The 25,050-nt window shown below is 54.9% G+C and overlaps 1 protein-coding gene across 8 annotated transcripts in view; it reads left to right on the forward strand.

Moving 5' to 3' along the window:
* Positions 1 to 25,050, forward strand: part of Rbfox3 (RNA binding fox-1 homolog 3) — a 398,556-nt gene that overhangs the window by 301,599 nt on the left and 71,907 nt on the right. Inside the window, exon 1 of one of the 8 annotated variants that reach the window (XM_060386297.1) lies at positions 18,644 to 19,561. The exons of 4 other annotated variants lie outside the window; for them this stretch is intronic. In XM_060386297.1, the coding sequence (XP_060242280.1) occupies positions 19,457 to 19,561 (105 nt within the window). In that variant the 5' untranslated portion in view covers positions 18,644 to 19,456. Of the gene's footprint in view, positions 1 to 18,643; positions 19,562 to 25,050 lie in introns of those variants that run through there. 3 more of the 8 variants (XM_060386296.1, XM_060386302.1, XM_060386298.1) reach the window with 3 other exon arrangements.

Raw genomic sequence — 25,050 nt, forward strand, 5'->3', positions numbered from 1 at the left:
TAAGGGGGCAGCCCACCTCAGTCCCCACTGGAATCCATTATGTCTTGTGGAGACACGCCTTAGACACTGCCCACATCATCACCTCCCACACCGGTGGGAAATTTCCACTGCATCTGGGACTTGCCATAAGAGACTTTTCTTGCCCTAGGACCGACTCAGAACTGGTGGCCTTTGTGGACTTCAGGGCAAAGCAGTGTCCTCCATTTTATGTGTGTTGCCCCCAACATCTGAAGAGGTCACTGTGTTTTGTGTCCCATATCTGGTAAAGGTTTTGGCATGTGGCAGCTTGCCTTTACCATGTCAAGGAGATGCTCTGGAACAATGGTTCTCTCAGCCTTGGGTCGCAACTCCTTTGGGGTCATATATCAGATTTTTACATTATGATTCATAACAGTAGCAAAATCACAGCTATGAGGTAGCAATGAAACAAGTTCATGGCTGGAGGTCAGTATGACATGAGAAACTGTATCAAAGGGTCACAGCACTGGGAAGGCCGAGCAATACCGCTTTAGAAAGTATCAGGCTCTTCACACTGTAGATATAGCAAGCCGCACATCTCTGAGGGCTTCCATCCCTCACGTGTATATTTTACCAGGAGTGCAGGACACCGCTTCCTTCCTCCCATCCAATCCAGGGAGCAGGATTTCCTCACAGTGAGAGATAACCATGCTATTCTATGGATATCCCAACAGACAAAAAGTCCCAACAGACTCTGCTATGACAGAATGGGAGGAACTGATAACTCCCAGTGCAAGACAGTCAACCTGCATGGCTGTCCTTCCTGCACAAGGGCAAGCTGCTTTGACCAGTCTTCACGGACAAGGATCACAAGGAAAACACTCGCCACACCAGCGCCTTGCACAGAGCAATGGGACTGTGTCATGTCATTATTATCATGTGAGAAAAACACTGTGGACTGTGCGGGGCAAATTTCACGGTAGGCCACAGTCCTTTGCAGACTGTCCTGGGGCCCCTAGAAGTAAGTTCAACAGGGATGAGATGGAACCCTCCACCCCCTTTGTATTGAGTCTGCAATGGACAGCATGATTTTGCCATTTCTCTGAGTATGTCAGTTTTGGCTGATATTCTGCTTAGTCAGGGGCTTGTGAGGGGACTTCATGAGCCTGCCCTACAGGAGCTGGGGTAGGTTTCATGGCCTTGTCCTATACCCAAGGCAGGGACCTGTGTGTGGGTGGTGTCAGATGTTAAATATAATCATCCAGCTTGTATATGGAGATACCATATGAAGGAGAAGCCTTCATGCAGGTCCGTGAGCCTCCTGGGGCTGCTCCAAGGTGGACTCAGATCAGAGGCCTGAGTCCTATGTGGCTGGCCATACCAATGGCTATGGTGACCTGTCAGTTTTACCAGAATGTTTTTTCAGTTTGGGTTGTATATCCAATGTCTGCAAAAAGTCCGGTATCTCCCTTTTCCCTGAACATAGTTCTCTGGAGGCTCATGGAGAGAGAGATCAGAGCTATCATTAAAACTGCACCGGCACTGCACAGGTCTGCCTAGTCCCCTTCAGCGTGCCTCGGTCTGAAACTAGGGTGAGCAGGGACGGAGCCTGCAGCTCTGCTCTGGGGTGGCGGGGTCTGACACTCCACTCGCCAGCTTGTGATGCTTCCTTGGTCAGGCAGATCAGGCAGCCCCCTGCCATCCGCCTACTCGTCTCATCCCAGCAACACCATGGTCTGTTAGCCACAGACCTGACCCCAGAGTTCCTGGCGCCTCCAGAGCTATTTGCTCCCACACACCCTTTAGAGTTGCATACAGCCACCTGGTGTCTGGCCCTGGGATCTGCTCTTCCTAAGCTTCAGCAGAGAGATCCAGCTGGTGGGAAGGCCTCGGCTGCAGGAAGCATCCTCTGCTCAGCTACCCTAACCCCTTGGCACCCCCGGAAGTTTGCTTCTCACCACCTTAGGGAAGGTGTGTCCCCTGACCCTCCTGGGAGGAGGCCATGGAGGAGTCTCTTGTTCCACTCCAGGCCGCCTGAACTTCTCTTCATGCTCCCAGGATGGGGCTCCAGCCTCTTTCAGCTCCCCTCCCAACCAGGTCTGCTCCAGGACACTGTGTTGTCTGGCTCCTTTCTAGTGCAGAAAATTAGACCCGACTCATGGGAAACCTCCCCCCCGACGTCAATCATTTCTCTGCTCTGCCCATATCTTCTGTCTCCCCACCCCAGCTCCACGGTCCCCGGTTCCTGCTGGTGTGTATCATGTAAGCCTTGTAGCTTTCTTTGGGGATGCAGCTGGAGCAGGGGCTGCCAGTGATGGTCCACTGGCCCGAGACTGTCATCATTTTTCTCCAGATTTCTAAATCCATTAACCAACGTCAGCCAGCTCCACGGTCTTCATCATCACCGTGGCCCTAAACCACTGTTGCAACTGCTGTCATTCCACCAATACCTTCTTTCCAGTCCCTCCAGCCGCAATGCTCTTACCTTCCGGGGGGGGGGGTGAGGACTATATTTGTCACTAGCAATTAGTCCTTAGGACACTCCGATCACCCACTTCCCCAGGTGCAGTGGCCTGTCCTGAAGGGTGGGGGTGGGACGTGAGAGGCATTGTGTTTAGATGGGGCGGGGCTTTCAGGCTGTGTGCTGCAACTGCCTCCGTAAAAACCAGAGGGGGGCGGTTTGCATGGAGTCAGACGCTCGGTGTCTGACAGGGGGGTTGGAGGTGGGCTCTCCCAGATAAGTTTGTGAGGAGCAGATCTCTGTCCGCTGTAGAACAGTGTTCCTGCTCTTCCTATAGTCCTTTCCCACAGTGGCTTCGGCATCTCTAGCTTTCCTCACTGCGGGGTATGCTCCAGCGAGCTCTGTGCTCTGGCTTCCATGAAACTCAGAATATTAGACCTGAGTTGTGAAGATGCCCCCATGTCAGTCATCTCTCTTCTGTCTCCCTACCTCAGCTCCAAGGTCTGCTCTCCTCCTGACCACTGGTCCCTGGGAATATGTATCATATATTCCTTGTAGCTTTCTTTCCAGGCATGACTAGTGTCTTCCTGGAGCTGGGGACCCCTGAGCCTGGGCCATGTCCCAACTCCAGCATTTCTCTTGCATGTTTAAGGAAATGAACATCTAAGGACCCATTACTGTTGACATGACAAACCCTAAAAGGTAAAGGCCTCATGGCTGACCAACACTGGGAAGAAGGGCAGGTTGGGGTACCAAGCAGTTTGCGAGGCAGCAGCTGCAAACCGTTGCAGCCACAGTGATGATGAGGACGTGTTTCTGGGTGGTTTTGTTAATGGACTTAGAAGCCTGGAGAATGATGACAACAGTCTCAGGTCAGTGGGCCATCACTGGCCCCCATGGACTTTGTAAACAGATTCTTTTATCCTAAAACCAGAACAGGATGCTGACACAGTGCCACAGCTGTCTTGGATCTGCGTTCCCAGGCTGGTCCCCAGCTGTCTCTCCTTTTTAGGGAACAAGAGGCTCTTGTGTACTATGCAGTTCTTAGGACCCACATCTCTAAGCGTGTGTTTCTTTCTCCAGAACATGGACAGTCTAGATGCTGTGCCACCCTCCCCTACGCCAGGAAAGCCTTGTCATTACCCCTGGGGGCATCCAGAAGACCAAGAGCACTCTCCTGAGACTGACTGACTGCTGATATTCTAGAGACATGTGTCATCACCCAGGCTCTGTGACAGCTCTGAATGAAGCAGGAATAGGAGGGGGGGTGGTGTCAGTTTAAAGTGGAGCGTTCGGGCTGCCTGCTGCAGGGGAGGAGACGCAGAGAGGAGCCTGCAAGGTGGAGGCAGCTTTGAGGGAAGTTTGATGATCCTGCCCTAGGCTCCGCATCAGTCTCCCCCACAGTCCCATGGTGTCAGGAGAGTGTAGAAGAAAAAAGGCGTGTGGGAAGGGCGGGGAATGCTTAGCTGGAACGGAGTGTAAGAGGGTGGGCAGGCCACCTCCAACAGCGGGGGACAAGGAGACTTTATAGTAATTATAAAAAAATGGCATAGGACTCGACAGAGGCAAACGGAGGAGTGAAGCAGAGCGAGGGAGAGAAACTGAGAGAGATGCCCCTTGAGAAGAGTAGAAAAAGGAGCACCCTAAAGTCAGGGCGTGCGTCCCACTGGGAAGACTCTTCAGGACCGAAGACAGCAATGGGGGGTGGGGAGGGAGGGAAGCGGTTCAGCACCAGGAACAGCGCCATTAGCATCCTGTCACATTCTGCCCTAGGGATCAGCTGGTCTTAAGCCTTTCAGTGACGTGGATGGCAGACAGAGCTCCCTTCGGGTGGCAGGTTCAGCACCAGGGACAGTAACAAATAGCCGGTCATTCTAGTTGGGGCTTACCACTGGATCCACAATGAGATCGCCTGGGTGGGGTGGATTTGGTGCATACATTGAACCAATTATCTGGGTTCAGCAACCAGTGCTGAACTAACTGGTGTACACTAACTTGTGTTCTTGGTACGTTACGAGGCTTAGTATTATTTCTCATCTCCCCATTGTACCCCCTCACCCGCTGCATCTTTCACGTCCCCCAGGAAAGGCAACCAGCCCGTCTGAAGCCAAGAAGGGCTCATCTTGTCTGCTCGGCAGACAGTCCCAAGTACTGTGGGGATCACTGGGTTGGTGTGGATGATACCTCCACATCCACATGGCTCAGTTTGCAACCTAATGGATGAAACAATCTTACACATCACTTTTGTTTTGGGGAGGGCATGCTTAAAAGGAAAATACATAAGGAAATGATGAGAGGAGTGGACATGGGAACATCAGAGTGAGATAGGGTGGGTTGAGGCCCATGAAGAGTCACGATGGATGACCCCATCCTGAGTAAAGCGATGTGACCAGCCCTGCTAACCTCTGGCAAACTCCAGGATGCAGGAGGTGGGAGCTGGGATTTCTCCTCTCACCCTGATCTCCCCATGTGACCCAGGGGAGTGAGCTGCAGGCTGCAGGAGTCAAAGATGTCAGGCCCACCCATCGGGTCATTCTTCCCACCAGGTTTTGTCTCCTTCTCCGGCAAGGATTTGCCCAGTGTGCAATGTTCCCTTTTGTTTTTACGATTGAGCTCAGACATGGGCTTCTGCCAGCCCAGCAGAGCTCTCTTGGCTTCAGCGACTCCCCACAGACGTGGTCTGTGAAACCTCGAGCCTAGCCTGCCAAGGTCCATCCCCATAGCCCTGCCCTGGTCTACAAGAAGCTATCTGGTCTGGAGTACCCAGCTTCTCCTGGCCAACCGCCATCTCTCTTTTGTACCCCTGCCCTTGGGTCTGTTCTGGGGTGGCTTCTAACTTGTCTCTGTCTGTGGATAGTGTGTCTTCTATTGATTTTAGGTTATATGTTGTATCCACAGAGCATAGCTGATAGGGACGATGCCAGTGAATGGATCGGGGGCTTTGGGAGTTCCCAGGGGGCTCTTCCTCTGATTCCTGGGATTCACTGTGGCTGCGGTAGACCTGCAAGCTCTCCCAGAGGCTTGTGTTGCTCCTTCCCCTTCTTTGCAGCCTAGTAACTTGGACAAAACCTTGAGGCCACTTTGTTTATGACTTGTGCACTCTACTTTGGCCATCTGTCACTTTGTTGGGCCTTACACGGCAGCTGGGGAGAGTGTGTACCTCCTTGCTGTAGAAAAATGGGAACATGCTAAGCTTAGGAGCAGGGTTACGTACTAGAACCTTCTGCAAATGTGGCAGTCTTTCCCAGAAGCCAATCCACTAGCCAAAACCACATGTGATGAGGGGGCCCTTGGAAATGTGGCTCATGAGACTGAGAGACTGAAGCTTTACTTTTATTTCATTTTAATTAAAGCTTTAGAGACTTATTTATGAGCACATGTAATTACTTCCTGAACTTGGACCAAACCAGTCTGCTGAAGGTCATCTGTTCCCACCACAGAGGTCATTGGATTCTCTAAGGCTACTGTTGGGTTTGGGCCATCCAGATGGCTGGCCTTCCCTCTTCCTCAAATCTTAGTTAAGCCAATTTCCCTGCCTTCAGAGAGTGCTCTGACCTGAAGCTCACACTATTTGGTGATGTATAGAGGAAGTAAGGGTTCCTGGACGTCCTCGCTCTTCTGAGTCAGCTTCTACACCTACTTCGGAGAGGCCAGGATAAGGGAGAGCTAGGGAAGATTGGGGCCCCAGAGTGGCCAAGGCTCAGTTGCGACATGAGTCACCTTTCCTTGTGGCATTTTACGCTTTGACTCTACTTTCAGAGAAGAAGGACAGTAGAGAAACTAGACCCCTCTGTATGTGCCTGGCTCCCTGCCCTGTCCCTGCGGTGTCCCCTTCTCTGTGTGGCATCTACTCCACTCCCTTCTAGGACTCCTCCTGCCCTACAAAGTCTCACTGCTTTGTGGCCTTGTTTCAACATTGCATGCTCAACATCTTTACAAGAAAAGGTTTGTAGTCTGCCCCTGGCTAGCAGTAGATTAGGCAGTGGGAACCACAAAGGCAGAATGGCCTCAACAACTCTTAAAAATCATGCCAGAGAGATCAGGAGTCTGGCCACTGAGTTCTGGAAAGTTCTAAGCTGTAAGTTTCCCGGTACCCCTCTCTGTCTCACAGGGTTGTGTGGCCCACACCAAGGTCATTATGTAAATGCACTCCCATGATCTGGCAGCATTGAAGCTGAGTGCCCCCTCCCTGGGCATCACTTGCTGTCTGCACAAGGGCCTGAAACATTATTTCCTGTAAGAGGAGGAGCTGTCCACAGCAACAGACATGATCTGATGTCATGTGGAGAATGACCAAATGTCACTTCCAGGATGGCAGCCCCAACACCTGCCAGCCCAGAAGGAGGTACTCTGAGTGTGCTAGGAATCTCAGAAGGACATGCCCAAGTCAGAATAGATGTTTCCCCAGTTGCCTGGTCTTAAGACAGGTTCCCTCCCATGCCTGAAGATCCATGCATGAGCTGGGGAGGCTAGGGGAGAACAGAGACCTCGGGGTTTTACTACATTTACGGTCCTATCCTGGCAAGCATGGAAAGCTGGCTGGGTAGCATTTTCTTCTTCTCTCCCTGCTCTAACAGGGAAAATCAGGTGTCTGTAGGAGGAGTAGCCTGTCTGCGTACACATCTCTGGCCATTAAAGCTCACTGCTAAAGGGAGTGCCCCCTAACCCCCAGATTTATAGATGATATACCTATAGAAAGAAATGCCTGTTTGTTGGCTTTGACCTGGGAGGAGCACTCAAGATAGAAAGGGCAGAGGGTGATGGGCACCGCAGGCTCACAGGAAGACAGGACATAGGAGAGAGGCAAAAAGACAGAGTGCAAACCTCTGCACAGCAAGGCGACACAAGCCACCCCTGGTGTTACCCTCTCCCCTAGAATCCAGCGTCCCTCCTTACTGGCCACTGTACCCAGCCACCACCTGGGCAGAACTTTGAAGCAGCCATGAAAGTAGCCGCCATTAGGTTCCCCAGCGTTCTACTACCCAGCGCTCTGGAGTCTTGTACGACATAGCGACATAGCGTCCGGGGCTGGTTTCTTCCTGGAATATTTTTAGGATACACCCCTCCCTGCCTAGCAGCCTGGTTCTGAGAATGCAAGCCAGTTTGAGCAAAAGCCAGAACAAACAGTAATTAGGAAGGTAAATCCAACACAAAAATAAGCATAATGCATTCCAAATTCAAATAAGAATTATTTGTGGACTTGCTGCTCTTTCCGAATTATCAGTGGAATGTTCCACTCCATTTGCATAGATAATTGAGAGTTAACTGTACTATCTATACCAAGGCCTGGAAGATGAACAGAGTGAATTCAGTCTGGCCAGGTGGAAGAAAAGGAGGTTTCGTTGGCTGTGTTATTTGCCCACTGCAGAGAGGAGGGACCCAGAACAAAGCCTGGCACCGAGAGGGATTCAATATATATTTGTTGAATTAATTAACATGAGTAACTGAACATTACTGCATGCCAGTGCCTTTGTCTGTGGAATGGGGCTTGGTGTGAAGGAAGGGGTTGCTGTCCTGTTGATATAGGCAGGAGGGAGAACTCAAGGTGTGGACCCCTGCTCAGAGTTGCACTGGCCCTAGAAAGAGAGAGGTGTGAACCCAGGCTGATGCGGCTCCCCTTCTGGCTGATGAGAGGTGCTGGGAGGAGCTGATGGGTGGCAGGCAGGGAAAATGGATGTGTGTGTTCCTCATTCACATTTAAGACAGGCCAGGCTCAGATCTGCTTCTGCTCTTCTGGTGTGACAGCCTAAACCTCAAGTCATGGGCTCCTAAGTGATTAGGATTTAAGATTCTTTATTTAGGAAATGGTAAGATTGCACACACGCATGCACACACGCACACGCACCCCCCACACTTGCCTCCAGAGGGATCTTGGATAGAAAACGAGGCTGTAGGTGCTCTTGGTGCCTGGAATCCCATTTGCCCAAAGCATTGTTATTGTGGCAATTAGTCCATGCTCTGTGGCACTGGAATGGAGTTTGCAGGGCCTCACACTCCACTCCAGGAGTCTCAATAAGCCCCCCGGGAGCTGTGTGTGGAGGAACTCGCCCACATGGGCACTATTTGCTGGGATGCTGAGAGGCAGGGACATTGCCACAACCTCCACCCCAAAGTACAGCAGAATGCAAGTACTGATTTCTCGGTGAAGTCCTGGTAAGGAACAGATAGTGTGCGTGGGAAGCCACACTGCCATGGAAAACACACCTCGCCCTGATGAGACATAAAGACCAGCCCACAGAGAAGCAAACCGAACCCAAGTGACAGAGAAAGAGCTAGGTGGAGCGAATCCTGTAGCTCTGCATTTGAGGTCAAAGGAGTTGGCACACTCTGCCAACTCAGGTCCCACCATGAGAAGACCCTCCCTCGGCTGTCCTTGTAGGGGTAGCCAGTGGCCAGGCTGAGATTGGTAATGGCGAGGACAGTGAGGGATGGGGTCAGGGTGAGTAGGAAGCACTGTGCCCACCCCAGGGCTCCGTGTCACTCTGTCGAGGCACAATGCAAACAGCTTGTGTGTATCTTCACTTGTCAGTGAGTACAAAAAGTGGTTAAACCGTTTCTGTTGGGAACTTAACGCAAGTCAGAGCCTCGAAACTATTGTCGAACTCCTGCAGCTGATGCACACGTTGTTTTTATTATTTCTTGCACCATTCCTTCAAACACCATCATGTGTTTCCCACACACGGATCATTGCCCTTGGTGGTCGCTGATGTTCGGGGAGGGGAGGGGCATGCACACGTCTGAGCACACACGCAGATGACAGAGGAGGGTGTTGGTGTCTTGCTCTAGCAACTGCGCCTCACTCCCTTGGGACAGGGTCTCTCACTGAACCTGGAGCTAGGCTGGCACTCAGCAAGCCCCAGCGATCCCGCTGTCTCTGCCCGCCACACCGTCAGGGTTATAGGCACGCAGGCAACCAAACCCGGCTTTGTACATCGGTTCTGGAGATTTGAACTCATGTCCTCAAGCTTTCCCAGCAAGTGCTAAAAGGTATTAGCTGCTGAAACGCCCCCCCCAACCCCCCCTGAGATCTAGTTTTAGAGTAGTCCGTGGCTCCTGTGTCAGACCGCCCTGGGCCTGGAGAACATTCTTGAAATCTGCAGTTTGTCCCCAGCTTCCAGGAAAATCCTCTTTTCTCCAAATACAACCTCTCTTTTTAAAAGAGTTAAGTGTTTTTACCTTGTGTGTTTGTGTGGGTTCCTGCGTGTATATGTGTACCACACGCATGCCTAGTACCCACGGAAGTCAGAAGAGGGCAGCTGATCTCCTGGAACTGGAGTTACAGCCACTGTGTAGCTTCTGAAAATCAAACCCGGGTCGTCTAAAAAGGGAGCTGGTGATATAACAACAGAGCCGTCTCCCAGCTCCTGAGACTTCTCTTTGTACATCATCGTCGCCACTGGGATCCTGGGAAGATGCAGGGGTGTACCCAAAGCCCATGGCCGCCATCATGAAAATGGTAGGGAGGGCCATATGCCCCACACTGTGTTTTCTCTGCTGCTGGTGGTCCTTCTTCCTTTCATCCTCCTCCTCCAGAGCAATCGAGGCAGCCCCAAGATCCCCGTAGCCCGAACACCCGCCATGGCATCCAGCTACCATTCTGTTTGTCAGTGAAATGACAACCACACACTAAATTTCTTCCAAGTGGGCAATGGACTGGCCATCCTTTTCTCTAAGAAGAATTTGGCCAGCCCAAGGGTCCATTGACCCTCTCCGCAGCGTTTACTCTCAAAAATACAATCCCGATGCCGTAAAGATCCTAGTCTCCCAGCGTGCGTTTCCAGTTACCCGCACTCGGCCAAGTGGCAGCCACTTCATTATAATTCTGTAATTGCCGTATGGAATTCCTATAAACTTGCTGTTAATTTTTAACCACTGTGGCCTTCTCTTGGAAAGTGTAGCAATAATTTGAAAATCTATAGATGATATTTTAAGTGGGTAGAGGGAAGTAGTCCAGTGGGGCTTGGTGGAGAAAAAATAAATACAACAGGAGTCAGAGCTGGACCTGGGAAGGCGTAACGAGGCTTCCTTCAACTTCCACGCGGACGTGTCTGTGGTGAGCTAGTGGCAGGGAGAATTGATCAGAGGCGAGTCCTGGAGGATCCTGTTCTTCAAGAGTTGCTCTGAGCACTGTGTTCTTGGTTAACAGGCGCCTTCCCCGCCCCCAGCTGGGAAGTAATTTACAAGCTGAGTGTAATCTTCCTACATTGTGCTGCTCCGCGGTCTCTCCCAAAACTGCAGCAAGGACTGGGTCTATAAAAGACGCTTCTGAGGAAATGGCGCTCGCACGCGTGTCTTTACCCCCGCTCCCCGCCATGCACACGAGCCCCCGAGGGCTAGGCAAAGCAACCATTTGCCTTCCAGGAGACAATAGAAAGAAAGTGGAAACAAAAAAAAAAGAATGGGGGCTGAAGTGCCCACAGCCAGGGCACCAAAGATTGACAGAGCAATCCTACCTGAGAGTATCTGCTCCTCGTCAGGGAGGCCTCGGGGTGGGTCGGAGGAGGGGACCCTTGGCTCTAGAAAAAGAGAGAGTGGACACATGGTGCAAGGCCCCAGAGGCAGGGTCCTAGATGGTGCAAGGCCCCAGACAGAGGCAGGGTCCTAGATGGTGCAAGGCCCCAGACAGAGGCAGGGTCCTAGATGGTGCAAGGCCCCAGAGGCAGGGTCCTAGATGGTGCAAGGCCCCAGACAGAGGCAGGGTCCTAGCACGGCTAGGAAGATGTTTTGATAAACTGTTGCAATCAGCAGGGCCAGCCACTTCCCATCTCCCGCCAACCACAGAGATTCATTTACACATTCCTTGTCTGGCCCAGGAAGTCTAGGGTGCAGGCACCCCAGGATCTGGCTGGCTGACTTTGGCGATGAAAGGTTTGCAGGGTTGGAATGCTATGTCCTTCCAGCTTGCCCATGTGGCTGCCAGGAAGGTTTCAGCCACAGACATCCACATCCAGCCCCTGAGCCCACCCCCAGAAAAGCAAGGAGATTGGCTTCTAGCGGAAAGGGTTATCAGACGGCAGCAGCGATGAAAAATTGGGCCATGGAGCGATTTGAAGGTCCCAGTGTTTGATCTATTGCGGGGCTGGCTCCTCACGGCTTTGCCGCTCCCGAGTTGGGTGACCTGAGAGAATTAGAACCTCCTTAAATACAGTGTCTGTTGGCTGTATATTAATCAAGCAGAAATCAAAAGTCACAGCATCCCAGGGAAGTAAGAAAAGGAACAGAAGGCTCCCCCAGCCTAATGCGGCAACTCTCGGTGGGAGGAAAGGCCGGGAGCCGCGGAGAACAGCCCAGGGCTTGCAGCCGGCTCCAACTTCCCCTAAACCTCTTTGCCAGCGAATTCTCAGAAACCCCGTGCCTTGGCACTGGGGAATTGTGTTCGTGCCAAAACAGTACTGGACCCTGGTGCTAGCATGGATCAGGAAAGAGAGGGGTCCTCCCAGGATGGAGAGGGAAACAGAGGAAACTCAGTAGGACAGAGCATTATACCTAATTGAAAGCTCAGTCCCACAGTCCCACCAAAACACGCCACTTGCTCTATTCCCTGGCAGGCATTAAGCCTCTATAGAGCTGTGTCTGCACTCATGGCCCCCCTTTTTACTCACACTGTGCTCACCTCAGAACTTCTGTGCTGCCTTTTCAGCTGCCAGGCGAGGCTGATGCTGGCTGAATCCTGACTGCCCACCCCCCAACCCTGACAGTCCTTGCCCTTTCTCCCCCAAGGCCCAAGAAAGGAGCTCATATTTGACTCCTGTTACCATAGAGGTGAGAAGGGAGAATCTAAGGGTTAGCATCTGTCTCTTTCTTTGCCGTCTGCCAGCAAAGACTATCCTTATCCCTGAGTCCCGGGACAAGCTCAGCTCCTATGAAGCTTCATTTGAATAGCCTTCTGCCCCTACCTGGCCTGCCACTGCTCTGTCACCCAGCTCCTGTCTGCAGCTTGGCTTGGCCTGCCTGACACGGTGCATCGGCCTCTCCAGGGCCATGAGCTTTGGCAGGACACTGCTGCCTCCCTGGACCTTTGTGTGCCGTGGGCTCCTAATGAGCTTTTAATGAGCCGCTGTTCTGGCTTCAGGGGGCATGAATGGCAGGGAAAGAACACAGTGCCAGCCCCCCCTTGCTTTCTGCTTCCGGAAGCCAGAGTGGCTTCTTAACCCACTGAGTGCCATTTCTGGTCTGGAGGAAGACGGCTCGTCTATTTCACCCTCCTCTGTTCACTTGAGGGACCTGGCTTTCACGGTCCTTGGCATACTGAGCCCCTACGATGATGGTTGTGCCTGTCACATGTGGCCTCTCCTCCCTCAACAGTGAAGAAACGGCCACTAGCTTCTCTGTGGACTAAGATATTTTTTAGAAAATTGACAGCAAGAAAGAAATTGACCTCCCATGTCAGCTTTGTAGAGCATTTGTAGCAGGGTCTTCTAAATACAGAAGACCCTGGCTGCCTCTCTGCAGAGCTGCCCTGGACCTGCTGGTGAAGAGGGAAGCCCCAACCCTTTCCTGCAGGCTCGCTGCTTCACCACAAACGCTTTGCCTCCTTGACGTGATTGCGATGGGACTCCGTGGCAGTTCACACCAGCCGCTGAACTGGAGCTGCCCCAACTGCAGCCCTGTGCTTGGTGCCCACCCCCGAAGGCAGCCTACCCGCTGCTTCGTGCTGGTATTGCACTCACTCAGCCTCTTCCTTCTACCCAGGGCTTTGCTTAAGTCCTGGTGGGTGACCCCTGCGTCTCCCGGGAGTTAGTGGAGGTGGCAGTGGGTTCTGCTCCCTCTTGTTACTCCTTCAAGGCCTTCGTCCTCTGAATAAAATCAAGATACAAGGCATACTTCCTTGACAGTCATGGTGATAAAAACCCGGATGGGCTCCCCAGGGAGGCATCAGGGCTCCTTCCATAGAGCACTTCAAGGAAACAAAGACAAAAGACAGCACCTGTCCTGAAAGGCTTCAGTGTCTCCTGGCCAGGGCGAGGGACCGAGTAGCAGGGGTCCCACATTCTCTTGTAGACCTGTCTGCCTGTGCCTCTGGGTACCCCCTGCAATTCCAGGCTTGGTGGGGTTGGGATAAAGAACCTCAGAGAAGAGGTGGGTGCTGCCTGGAGCATCCTTGCTGTAGTGGGGTTGCCGGGGACAACCTGAGGGCCCAGGCTGAGCTCTGTCGGCAGTGAGTTTTACAGGCTTTCCCCAGCCTTGCAACTCTCACTAGCATCCCCGGATGTCAGTAGCCTACAAAAAAACCCTGCTGTGATGTTAGCACCAGCTGTCCTCAGCCCCAGCTGCACCAGGAACCTGGCCACCCCAGGGCACTTCATTTCATTGAGCTGGAGTCTTCATGCCCAAGCAGACAGATGGCTTTTATGATTCGCAGACTTTTTTCTGGTCATCTGTGGTTTTGATATTAAGACGCAGAGACGATGTGCAAGGTCTAGGGTGGTGGGTAGGGCTCCGAGTGGGGTAAAGATGCCTGGCCGATGGGCCAGAAGCTCTAGGTGCAAAAGGCACCCAGTCCAACGGCAGTTTCTCTCAGTTCCATCACAGGGTTCAGCAGCCTACTGGGTCCCTGCAACCTCCCGCCTAATGAGAAAGCAGAGATTGGAGATAATTGCCGCAGCACGATTAGTAGATGCCTGGGCTATTGCAAATGACTGTTCCATTAACAGCTCTGGTTGAGGGCTGATCCTGTTAGGAGAGAGCAAGCCAAGGGCTAATGATGAGGATATCTGCAGAAGGGCACGTGCCAAAGAGCACGGTCAAAGGGAAGCCAAAGACTTCCGTGAATTCCCTGAGCCTGGAGTCTGGTTTTCCGTGCTGGACTCTGCCTCTTCCTGGTTGTGTGGCCCGGGAGCCACCTCTGTGACGCTAAGAATGTCATGCAGCAAATGGGCATCATTACATCTTCCCTGTGCAGCTTGCAGCAATGCGGGAGGTGGGTTGTGGTGAGGCACTTTGAAAAGCAGAGATAAGAACAGATAAAATGAAAAGCATGGTCACCCTGGGCCATCGGTAGCAATGGGCACCCATCTCCTTTTCCAGAGCTGCTACTCCTGGGAAGTTTTGGCAGACAGCATGCCCCATCAGTCTGGTCTACACGCTGGCTTCCTCTTCCAGTTCCTGAGAGATTCTGGGCCCAGTTTCTGAATGGTGGCTTGACCACAGCTAACACAGATGATCAAAGGTTTGGGGTCATGTTTTCTCCAGGCCTCTCCTCAGGCTCTGCCAGCCACCTCTGCAGGCATGCAGGGCCCAGGAACAGCAGGAAACCCCAAGGAGTTGGTCAAAGCTGCTGCTGCCGAGGCCTCTTGCCCACCTAGCCCTAAGGTGCTGAGCCGCAAGCTTGCCACTTGAACAGTCTGTGCTGAGCTCACTCCTCTTCTGCAGGAGAGGGGAAGGGAGAAGGCCTGGGGGCCCACTTACTATAAAGGAAGCTTGGCAAGAGCACTGAGTGGGAAAAGCAGAGGCACCCACAGCCGTTTCTCTGGGAACAGTCCTCTGGCTCCTGGGCCCCCGAGGGGAGGGACGCTTGCAAAAGAAAGATGTCCCTATAACTGCAACCCTGTGCAACTTCTGGCTTTCCCCATATATCTCGGGTGTGCCCTTTGCTTTCAGTCTCCCAGTATTTATTATGTTTAATTTTGCTGGGACGTGGTTGTAAGTGAGACGGATGGAGCCGAATGTGGCTGGCAAACGCCTCTTAATTAAACAGATAAATAAACTCCCTTTGCACGAGGGTTTTTACTTTTGCTGCAGTCTCTGCTGAGGCAGGGGGATGGTGTCACTACGTGGGGGACCCCCTGCCGAGCTGAAAGGTGGGTGCTGACCACAGCAGGCTGCACTGGGCCTAGCTTTTTCTCTCTGCATGCTCTGGACACAGGGAGGCAGAGAAGCCCAGGGGTGGGTAGGAGCCCCTCAGAAGCCCCTTCTCACAGGCCTGCTGGGAAAGGAACTTCCAGTCGGTATGAGTGGGCCCTCTGCTGGACGCCTTCGGTGCGGCCTCCTCAGCCCTCAACTGGTCATGTGCTGGACAGCTCCGGACAGCTCCTCAGGCCCATTCCTCTCCTTGCAGAGGCTTCTCTGCCCTTCTTTGAGAATTGGAAGTCCACCTACCAGAGTGAAAACACATACAGCACCCCCCTCCACACCTATGGGGGATGCCTCCTTCAGAAACCAGACATTGTTATGTTATTAAAACAAACAAACAAACAAACAAACAAAACTCAAGAACTTCCCAACTTGACATGTCCAGGGTGTCAAAGGAACCAAGGGCAGCCCCAAACCCAAGGCTCCCACCACCCCAACTCTAATCTCTTTCCCTTCGGCGCAGAATCGGATGTTAATTTTCCCTGGAAATGTGTCCCTCCAGTGATACGAGACTCAGGTGGGAGTCACATCACTAAAGGCTTCTTGGGTGACTCCACATCTCATTGCACACCCCTACCCTGAGGCACACCATCCTGGCTCACCCCACCGGGATGATAGATTCAGCCGCTCTGCCTTGGTCCCCACTGCTCATGTCCAAGCCTGTGCCAGGAAGCCCAGGTTTGAGGCAGGAAGGCCTGGCACTGCAGAGCACATGGGAACTCAGTCCGCTTCTAGATGATGGCTTGGCGCAGCAGAGCCAGGCTGCAGCCGGAGGCTGTGAGCTCACCTCTTGCTCTGGGACACTTCTGCCAAGCTCCACACCATCCTCCTTGCAGAGGGAGAGCCTGGGGACGGTCAGACTAGGCATTCAGAGGGAAGAGAGGAGACAACACTGAGGACTGGAGCCCCATTGCTTGTCTGTCAAGGGGTGGCAGGCCTTTCTCTTCCCACCTGGAGATACCACGGGAATCCTTGGAAATTCCCAAAGACTGGGGAGACAGCGGCAACACTGCATTCTCCATCATTTAGCCACACTCATTGGCCTAGCTTTTGCTAAAAAAAACAAACAAACAAAAACAAAACAAAACAAACACACACACACACACACACACAGACTAACTTAAGAGGCAAAATGCCACCAGACACTAACTGGCAATGCCACTCCACAAAGGTAGACAGCTAAGAGGCACAAAGTGTCCAGAAACAGCGGGATAGGCGTGTGTCAGGAAGAGGAAGAGGAGCGCTCGCAGCCAGGAAAGGCCCTGCTTGGGAATATGGTGCAGGATGGGGGCAGGAAGGAGCCAGGAGAGCTCAGAGCCAAGCCACCCAAACCTTTTGAGGTGCCTCCCTTGCCTGATATTTATAGCGGTGCCCAGGAGCGTAGAAATAATTACAGCTCAGTTCGTGCCTCCCTAACAAGGCCCTTCTCAGATTCAGGGCGAATGGGATATTTTTTTTTTCCTGTATCTTTTTTTAAGTAGTGAATATTCTCACTGGATTGACAGCTCTTCCCCGCTCGAAGCCTCCCTCCAACCCAAGAAAAACTGGGGGTAGCCTAGCCTAGCATACGGCTGGGTGGGTTGGCTTTCCCCCACCCACAACTCAGGGCCTTGTACCCTGGTCCACAGGGCCTCAGGAGTGCGGGAGAATGCTCAGGAATCTTGGGGGCATGGGGATTGTCACACAGCCCAGGCTAACGCAGTGACCAATCATCCGTCCGGCACGGGATGCAGGTGGGGAGAGTGATTCCAGCCTGTGAGGTCCACGTGGGCAGGCCCTCCCTGGGCAGCGACCTCCCTGAGGATGGGATTTGTGGAACTCAGCCACGGGCTTGTTTTGGAGCAACATGGCACATCCAGAGCATGATGTGGCAAGCACCAGGCACATGGCCTTGTCCCAAGAAAGAAGCCGGCAGCCATGCTGTTTTAGCGCTTTTTCTGGAGATTTCCTTCTTAACGCTCTTTCCTTTCTCCCGGGGGCCTGCATGCGATGAGCGGGCTGCTGGAGGCAGGTATCAAGGCGGGCTCCCGGGCCTGAGGCTGCAGACTTGGTTTCCCCTCCATACAGTGTGCTCACTCCAGGAAAGAGAACGCCACCCCAGTAGCTCCTAACCCCAGACAGTGGCAGCACGACGGGAGCATTGGGCGGACACCAGCGAGCTACCCAAGTCCCCTTTAAGGAAAAGGCAGCTGGGCAGGGAGTGATGACAGACAGGAGCATACGGGCAGTTACACAGCAGTATGTGGGGCAGGAGGTGGGCACTCTGGGCACTGCACTGGCAGTCAGCCTCCAAGGCCTCAGCTTACAGACACAGCCTGAACCATCATGCCCCATATGTGCCAGTCCTTGGCGCTGGGAACTCGCTATCACTATCTGGGACCAGGAGACCAAACCCATGGCCATCCCTTCCATCCCTGTGGAAGGCAAGGGTGGCCTTGAACACCCATAAGCCACCTTCTGCCTGAGTCAGCCAGCAGCAGCCCAGAGAACTGTAAGAAAAGGGGTGAAGAGCATGGGCCACCAGCTGCCCCATCTCACTTCTCCTCTGCCTGGCCACCTTCCTCCCAGCCTGCATGGCCGGCACCCTTCTCAGAGGAAGGTCAATTGCAGGCTACTTAGTTGTGAGCGTGGGGGTCAGGGATGGCTGATGAGACGCCTTCTGTGTTGCACATGTCTGTCTGCTCCCTACAATGTCACTTCCCAGTCGGTGCCTGGAGAGGGGCCACCCTCAGCCATGCATCTTTTGACACCTCGTCAAGGTCCTCACTCCACAGAGAGCACAGCAAGGGCAACAAGCAGCCGCCCTCTGCTCTGGGAAGTGGAAACGGAAGCCCAGAGACGACAAAGCAGTTGCAGCTGAGCTCACACAGCCTGTAGGAGGACCCACCCAACTTAAACTACCAGGCCAGCCATCTTCAATGCAGAACTTGGGTACTGCAGCTGAGTCCCAAAGCAGTACTTGGTACCTGGCTGGGCCCCTTCTTGGGGGGAGTATGTGGAAGCAGGACGTGAGGCTGGGCACGTGCCCACCTTGGGGCTACCTCTCACAGTGGCAGTGGGGGGATCGTGCAATGCCAGCCAGGCTCACCTGTGGCTTGTCTTGGTAAAACTGCCTGTGAGGGGGGCAGGTCCGCATGTGTGTGGCTGGAAAGCTGCAGACGTATGCAGGCAGGCTGCAGTGGTGGTGTGAGGGGCAAATCAAGGCCTCTGCCCAGCACTGCCCGACAATGGGGCAAGAAGGGCGCCCGATGGCCACTGTCCCTTGTTGCCCACCCCCATACTGAGTGTCCACAGGACCATGCGCCTGCGGCAGGCTGCTGAGGTAGCTGTTGGGGCCTGGAGGCCAGCAGAGGGGCAGGAAAGACTCTCGGGGCTCTGGCTGGGCTTCTGGGCACCGAGCAGCTGGAAAAGCCTTCCCAGCACGGAAGCCTCTGCGTAGATGCCCTCATTACATCACCGACTTCCCCGCCGCGGAGCCGGCCTCCCTTAGGAGAGGCGCTTCTCTGAACGCAGGCAGAACGAGCGCCTTCCGGTCGGTGGGCCGCAGAGACTGTCCTCTCCGCCGCAGCCTAGACCAGCGGGAGCCAACAGAGGTCCCAGACCCTACCGCCACCGCCACCGGGAGCAGAGGCTGCGCGCGGGCGGAGGAGGGGAGCGCAGGGCCCGCGGGAGGGGGCGAGGGCTGGCGGCCGGCGCAGGACGGCGGGCGAGGGATTAAGTGCAGGACTGGCGACGGTGTCCTAGGCCGGGCTCTCTCCCCCACCCCGAGCGCGGGGCTCCGTTTGATGTTGGAGTACGCCAGGGACGCCCCCTCCCACCGCTACACACGCGCGCACACGCGCACACTCACACACGCACACGCACCACTCTTTGCAGACAGGGCTCCGGTGGCTCCAAAGTGACTGGCTCCCCTCTCCCCCACATCCATCCTCTCGCGCATCGCACCCATCCTCTTCCCATCCTCTCGCGCGCTCTCTCCGGCATCCCCGCCCGGACAGGGCAGCCCCCGGCAGAGGCGCGCCGCTCCCCTTTCCATGCCTCCCTCTTAACGAGCGCCACGCGGGGGAGGGGAGGCCCGGAGGAGGAGAGACCGGGAGGGCGCCCGGGAGGCAGGGCGCGCGCACACACCGAGGGACGCAGCGAGCGCAGAGCCGCCTCGGCCGCCGGGCGCCCCCCTGCCGCCCCATGCTGTGCTCCATGGCGAACTCGGGCTGCCTCCTGCTGTCCAACTCCGGCAGCATGCTCCCGCACTCCGTGCCCTGCCCGCCCGCTTTCCTCTACCTCCAACAGGTAAGCGCCCCCGGCCCGAGCGCCCCCAGGTCCCGCGCACGTGCGGCCCGCGCCGCCGCCCACGCCCCGCACTTGGCCGCCTCCGCGCCGCCGCCGCCGGTGGCCCCGCGGCTCCCCTCGCGTCATGGCGCCCTGGCTGGGGTTGGGGGAACTGCGCCCCTGAGTGGCAGAGGAGCGTGGGGGCGCCCAGGGCGCGAGCGGTGCGGGGTCGGGGGGCTGGCTGGAGTTTGGGGCGTCGCTCGCAACTTTTCGAAGGCGCGGGAGGGGGCGGCTGGCGGAGTCTCGGGGGAAGCCCAAGGGGAGGATGCAGGGGTTTTGGACACCCGGTTACTTTGGGGAACTTAGTGCGGAGACGCGGGGGACTCGGGGACCGGTAATCAGGCTCCTTCCTCGGCCGCGTCGCGCAAGCCCAGGGGCCGCGGGGAGGTGGCCGCTGGGGAGCACGGCTGTGCTGCAGCGCGGACCGCGCGCCGGGCCTCTGGGGAGGCGGGCCACCTTCCTGGTGGGACAGAAAAGCTAGGCCCTGAAGCTGGGGCCCAAGAGGAGGCTGGTGCTGGACTTTTTCAGTGTGCTGGGTTGCGCAGGAATCGCAGGCTGGCAGGCGTTGGGGGACAGTAAACCAAGTGGTTAGGGGCCCCTTCACCCCCAGGATGCCCCCTTGGGAGGTGCGCTGAGAGCCTCAGCTTCCTCCTGCCAGCTGGCCAGAGGCGCAGGGGGCGGGGTCCGGCGATCCCACCCAATGCGGAATCGGTGCAGGGGCCCCAGGCCTGCGCTAGCGATAGAGAGGGGATTCCCTGGGCTCCCCAGGCCCTCCCGGTTACGGTTCTTGGCACCAGCTTCGCCACAGCTGTCCTGAGGCTGCGGTACCCTGGCCTCACCCACCCGGGCTGCCCACACCTCTGGCCTGCCCATCCTCGCCATGGTCTGGGGCCTACCCTGTTGTGGATTCACACCTTGACCCTCTGGTAGACCCACATGGGTGGGTAGCTCCTGGGGGAGGCCTGGGGCTACTAAGAACTTCCGGCTGGCTGCTTGTCTCTGCTCTTTTGCTCAGCCCGTTTAGAGGGTTCCCATAAGACCCCCTCCTGAAGTGGGGCAGCATGAAGGAGAGAGGCAGAGGGCAGAGTGCCCACAGGAGAAGCTGGTTGGGGGTCAGGGTCAGGCTAGGAAGAAACAGCTGGGTGCACAGCTGACTGGAAATGGACAGGTGTATTTCTTGGCCTCCTCTGGAGGTTTTGTGGAGACTCAGGCTAGCCCTTGGGGGTAGGAGAGGCTCTTATCTGTCATGCCCCTCCATGAACTCTCCAGGGAACCATGGGGGGTAGTGTAGGAGGAAACATGGACATGGCAAAGCTAGGCCTCCAGAACCTGACCCAGGGCAACAAGCCCTGGGCCGCTGGGGACTTGGGCCACCTCAGGGTCCCTTGTCTGCGCTAAGGATTACCAAACATCTTGGCCTCTGCAGAGGGAGAGACAGGAGCCTGCACACTGATGAGGAAGAAGGTGGCCTATTGCCGGAGCCCTAGGTCCTGAGTCCCACCTTCCTAAGACCACCTGTGACATTTGAGGCTCTCGGGAAATAATACAAGAGCCACCGAGAGCTTCAGACCCACAGGCCAGTCCCCACATTTCCACTCATCATTAGTCATTCCCAGAGTCACAGACCTTAGGTGGTCCTCACAGGCCAGCCTTCCAACCCTTCCAGGGTCGCTTGGAGACTCTGGAATGGGGCTGAACGATGTGAGCTTCTGTCTGCCAGGTGAGACCACTTGGAGGTGCAGGGATAAGTGGGGCACCCCCTGGCAGCAGGGCTCCGGGATCAGGGGTCAAGTGAAGGGTTCGGAGTGAATGTCCTGGAGACCAGTCCATGGCTTGCTGTTGGTGCAAGAGGCCTCACAGAACTCACCTGTGTCTTCCTTGAGCAAATGCTTCCCCCACCTCGAAACACAGGAGCTAAGGATGAAGGAAGGCCTGGAGCTTCAGCGTTATCTTAATGGGTCAGACCTGAGCTTTTGGTGGAGGGAATCCACCATCAAGGCTTGCTGCGTAGATAGCCAGAGTCTGCTGGGGCTTGGTAATGCACCCTGGCTGGTCATTCGCAGCTTTCCACAGGGGCAAGAGGCCTTCACATGAGCTCTGCCCACACAGACGCCATCAGTGAGAGCAGAACCCCCTTGGGACAGCCATTGTGCGCCCACTGCACCAGGCTCGGAAGCACCCCGTTTCCTTTGTCCATCCGCAGTTCTTCTGCAGGGGCAGACATGCTCGGGGCTAGATCTGGCTGTTAGGGGTGCGCCATTTTCTGGGGACACACACAGAGCTCTGGTGGTCCGGGGCATGACAGAACAAATAGTGGCATTCAGCTTGGCACCCAGCTTGTCCCTGGCCACCTTTGGGGTGAGATGGCCCCTTCCATCGCCTGAAGGGAGGGTCGCATGAGGAGGGACCTTGGACGGCACCTGGCGAGACTTCTTAAGAGGAGAGCAGGCCCCTCCTCCAGCCCCCTCATGGGGGCTGCGGGTCCGCTGCACGCGAATGCTGGTGCCATATGCTGGCGGTGTGTTCAGTCTAAACAGCACATTTACCCTCAGAAGCAGAAGACGTGAAATCAAGCAAGACAAGAGACGTAGTAGGAGGCGCATTAAGATGCAGCTTTTAAACAGGCCGGCTCTCGAAACCTATGGTCTCTCGACTTGGAAATTTAGGAGATAAAACCTCAACCGGTAGAATCCCATTCCTTTCGAGAGCCGTTAACCCTTACCTTCTGAGAGCTGCTAGGCCGTGGGAGGGCACGGATGATGAGGCCATGTCCCCACAGAGACACGCGATTCTGTAATCTGTCACAAGCTTCTCTTATCATATGTCAGTCTCTGCTGTCTGCGGTGGTGAATCCTAAAATTCACACTGTGGATTCTCAAAGTGCACTTTTTAGAATTCTCCCTTCCTAACCAGCGCCAGGGTAGGGCCATCTGGGCTGGGCTCTGGTTGGTAGGAGCTGTTAGAAGCCCTCCTGGGCTTTCCCCCCTTGTCTTCAGCAGTCTGCTCCAGAATGCCCACAAGGCATTGCCACAGGACTTTCTCCCCGTGAGGCTCTGGGCACATTGCTGGGCTGCCAGAACAGACCCTGTGGGGCTGTTCCCTCTTAGAGACCATGAGTCTTCCATCCCTGGTATATTGTCCCCAGCAAGTGATGGGGCTGATCATAGTGACCTTTGGGGGCAAGAGGGATCTCATTGAAAAACTCCAAGCCATCAGCTGGGCTGCCACGGGGACCCATATAGCCCCCAGCAGAAGCAGCTCTCAGAGACAAGGGGCAAAAAAGACCCAGCTCAAAAACTGGGGTTTTTGTCAGTTTTTGCCTTCTTACTAAGGTACAGTGTCCTATAAAAGGGAATTCTATCAAGCCACCAGTAACCAAGATGGCAAGTTGTTCGTGGCAAGAAAGATACATTTTTTTCATGTAGGGTTAAAAAAAGAGAGCAGAAGGGTTGGGGAGTGTTCAGAAGGAGCTAGGGGCTGCCTAGGAGATCCAGGGAGAGGTAAAGGCCCAGCCGCCATGAAGGCTGTGTCCTGAGTCTTGTTGATGGTGACTGCGTGTGTTTACTTAGTCAAGGTGAAACCCCAGAGAGCTTCCTTGGTCGTGGCAAGTGCTGGCAGCCCCCGGAAGCTTCCTTCCAGCCCGGGGTATGCTTCCTGGAGTTGCCGATAACCGGCACGTCCCCCCAGGAGCGGAGCCCAAAGCTGCACGGAGGGACGTGGGGGTCCTGGGGCCTGTTCTGAGATTCATTAGGCAGCTGCACTCTCACTCATAACCGCTCTCTCTTTGCTCTGAGGTAGGAACACTGCTAATCACAGCAATTTTTAATAAGGATTAATTACCGTAGCAAACATAACGCTGCCTCTCACACCTTGCACGCTCCTGGCGTTTAGTCTCTGTTCTTCCCCCCTCCAACCCCCGGCTGTTAGCGTATCACCCACAGGCTTGGTGTGGCCCAGAGCCACACTCACTCATAGTGACAGCATGGGTCACTGGTGAGGACCCCACGGCTGTCGGAAAGAGGGAAGGCACAGGGCACACACCTGTCTGCCGTGTCTTCAAGGGGACACTGCTGTTCAGGTGTGGTGTGTCGATGGAGTCACAGCCCCCAAACTCTCCTGTGACTCTGGGTCCTCAGACCTTGGGATCCATGGGGACAAAGCACTGTGTCTTAGCTGTCTGGTCTTGACGCACTGTCCACTCCACTGCCTCTGGCAACCGCAGTGACCACACCAGGTCTGTGGGTCCTTCCTTGGTTTCCATGCCTTTTAGGCTTGGGCTTGTTCCAGAACCTTCTGAAGGCTAGCCCTATGCATATCTAATGATTAGGGGAAACTGAGGCAGGGAGCAGGTAGCTAGCACACTAAAACAGCAAAGCTGCTGAGCAGCACAGCCTGGATTCTGGCCTGGCACCCACGCTCCAGAGTCATGGCTGAGTCCATCTCTCATTCTGATGAACACCGGAATTCAGGAATTTTCCTCCCTTCCCAGCTGCTTTCTCAGCTGTGCACAAAATAGAAGACATTAGCTAGAGCTTCTGGTGGCCTAAACTCTTTCTTGAATTTCCTGTGGGTCTCTGGGTTGGACCTGCCCCAAGAGGATATCCAAAGAGGCAGAAAGCAGGGGACAATGGAAGTAGCCTACCAAAGGGTCTTAGGTCCTGAGTGTGACTCTTCATTTTGTGGGGTGAGTGGGGTTCTCTGGGTGTAAAGCAGGGGTCTCTGGCGCCTGGACTAGGATAAATATGGACAGTGGACATAGGACTTGCCACAGCTAGGGAGCAAGCGTGAAGGCGAATTTTAGAGTAGTTCAATGCTTAACGTTCAAACTGCAGATCCAAGCAGGCTTGGATCTCCACGTGCCCACCAGGTATCTGCCCAGAGGTGAGAGTCAGGCTCTCGCTCTGTGAGGCATCTCCTGCGTTCATTTCCTGTACCATGTCCTTCAGGGATAGAGCTCACCCTGGCAGGCATGGGCCTGCGAGGAGGTCGAAGGTGCCTGCCTGCTGTAGGTGGGGTCTGTAGGATTTTCCGGTAGCTTTGCTGCAGCCCAAGTCTTCCATTCAAGTCACTGACGGAAAGGGTTGTCCCATCATTGACACCCGCTGCTGCAGCAACAGTGAGTAGGGGAAGCAGCCTGCCTGCTCCGTGGCACTGGAACATGGAGATGGCTGGCCACCATCCTTGGTGAAGGATGAGATTCCTGCCTGAGTGTCCTTCTGTCTCTGTCTTCTGACCCTAGGGACAGCAAGTTGAAGGTGGCTCCAAGCAGAATATCGGGTTCCTGAGGAGAGGGCAGAGGGTGTGGCTGTTGCAGCAGCCTGGCTGTGGCCTCTGTCCAACTCTAAGGAGGCTCCTGCAACCCTTGGCACCCGACTTGGGCCAGGTCAGGCAGCACCAGGGCCTGAGGCAGACAGGCCCCTCAGTCGAGGCAACTGTAGTTCCTGGCAGTG

Source organism: Meriones unguiculatus, chromosome 7, assembly GCF_030254825.1.
Source record: "Meriones unguiculatus strain TT.TT164.6M chromosome 7, Bangor_MerUng_6.1, whole genome shotgun sequence".
In the NCBI taxonomy this organism is placed as follows: domain Eukaryota; kingdom Metazoa; phylum Chordata; class Mammalia; order Rodentia; family Muridae; genus Meriones; species Meriones unguiculatus.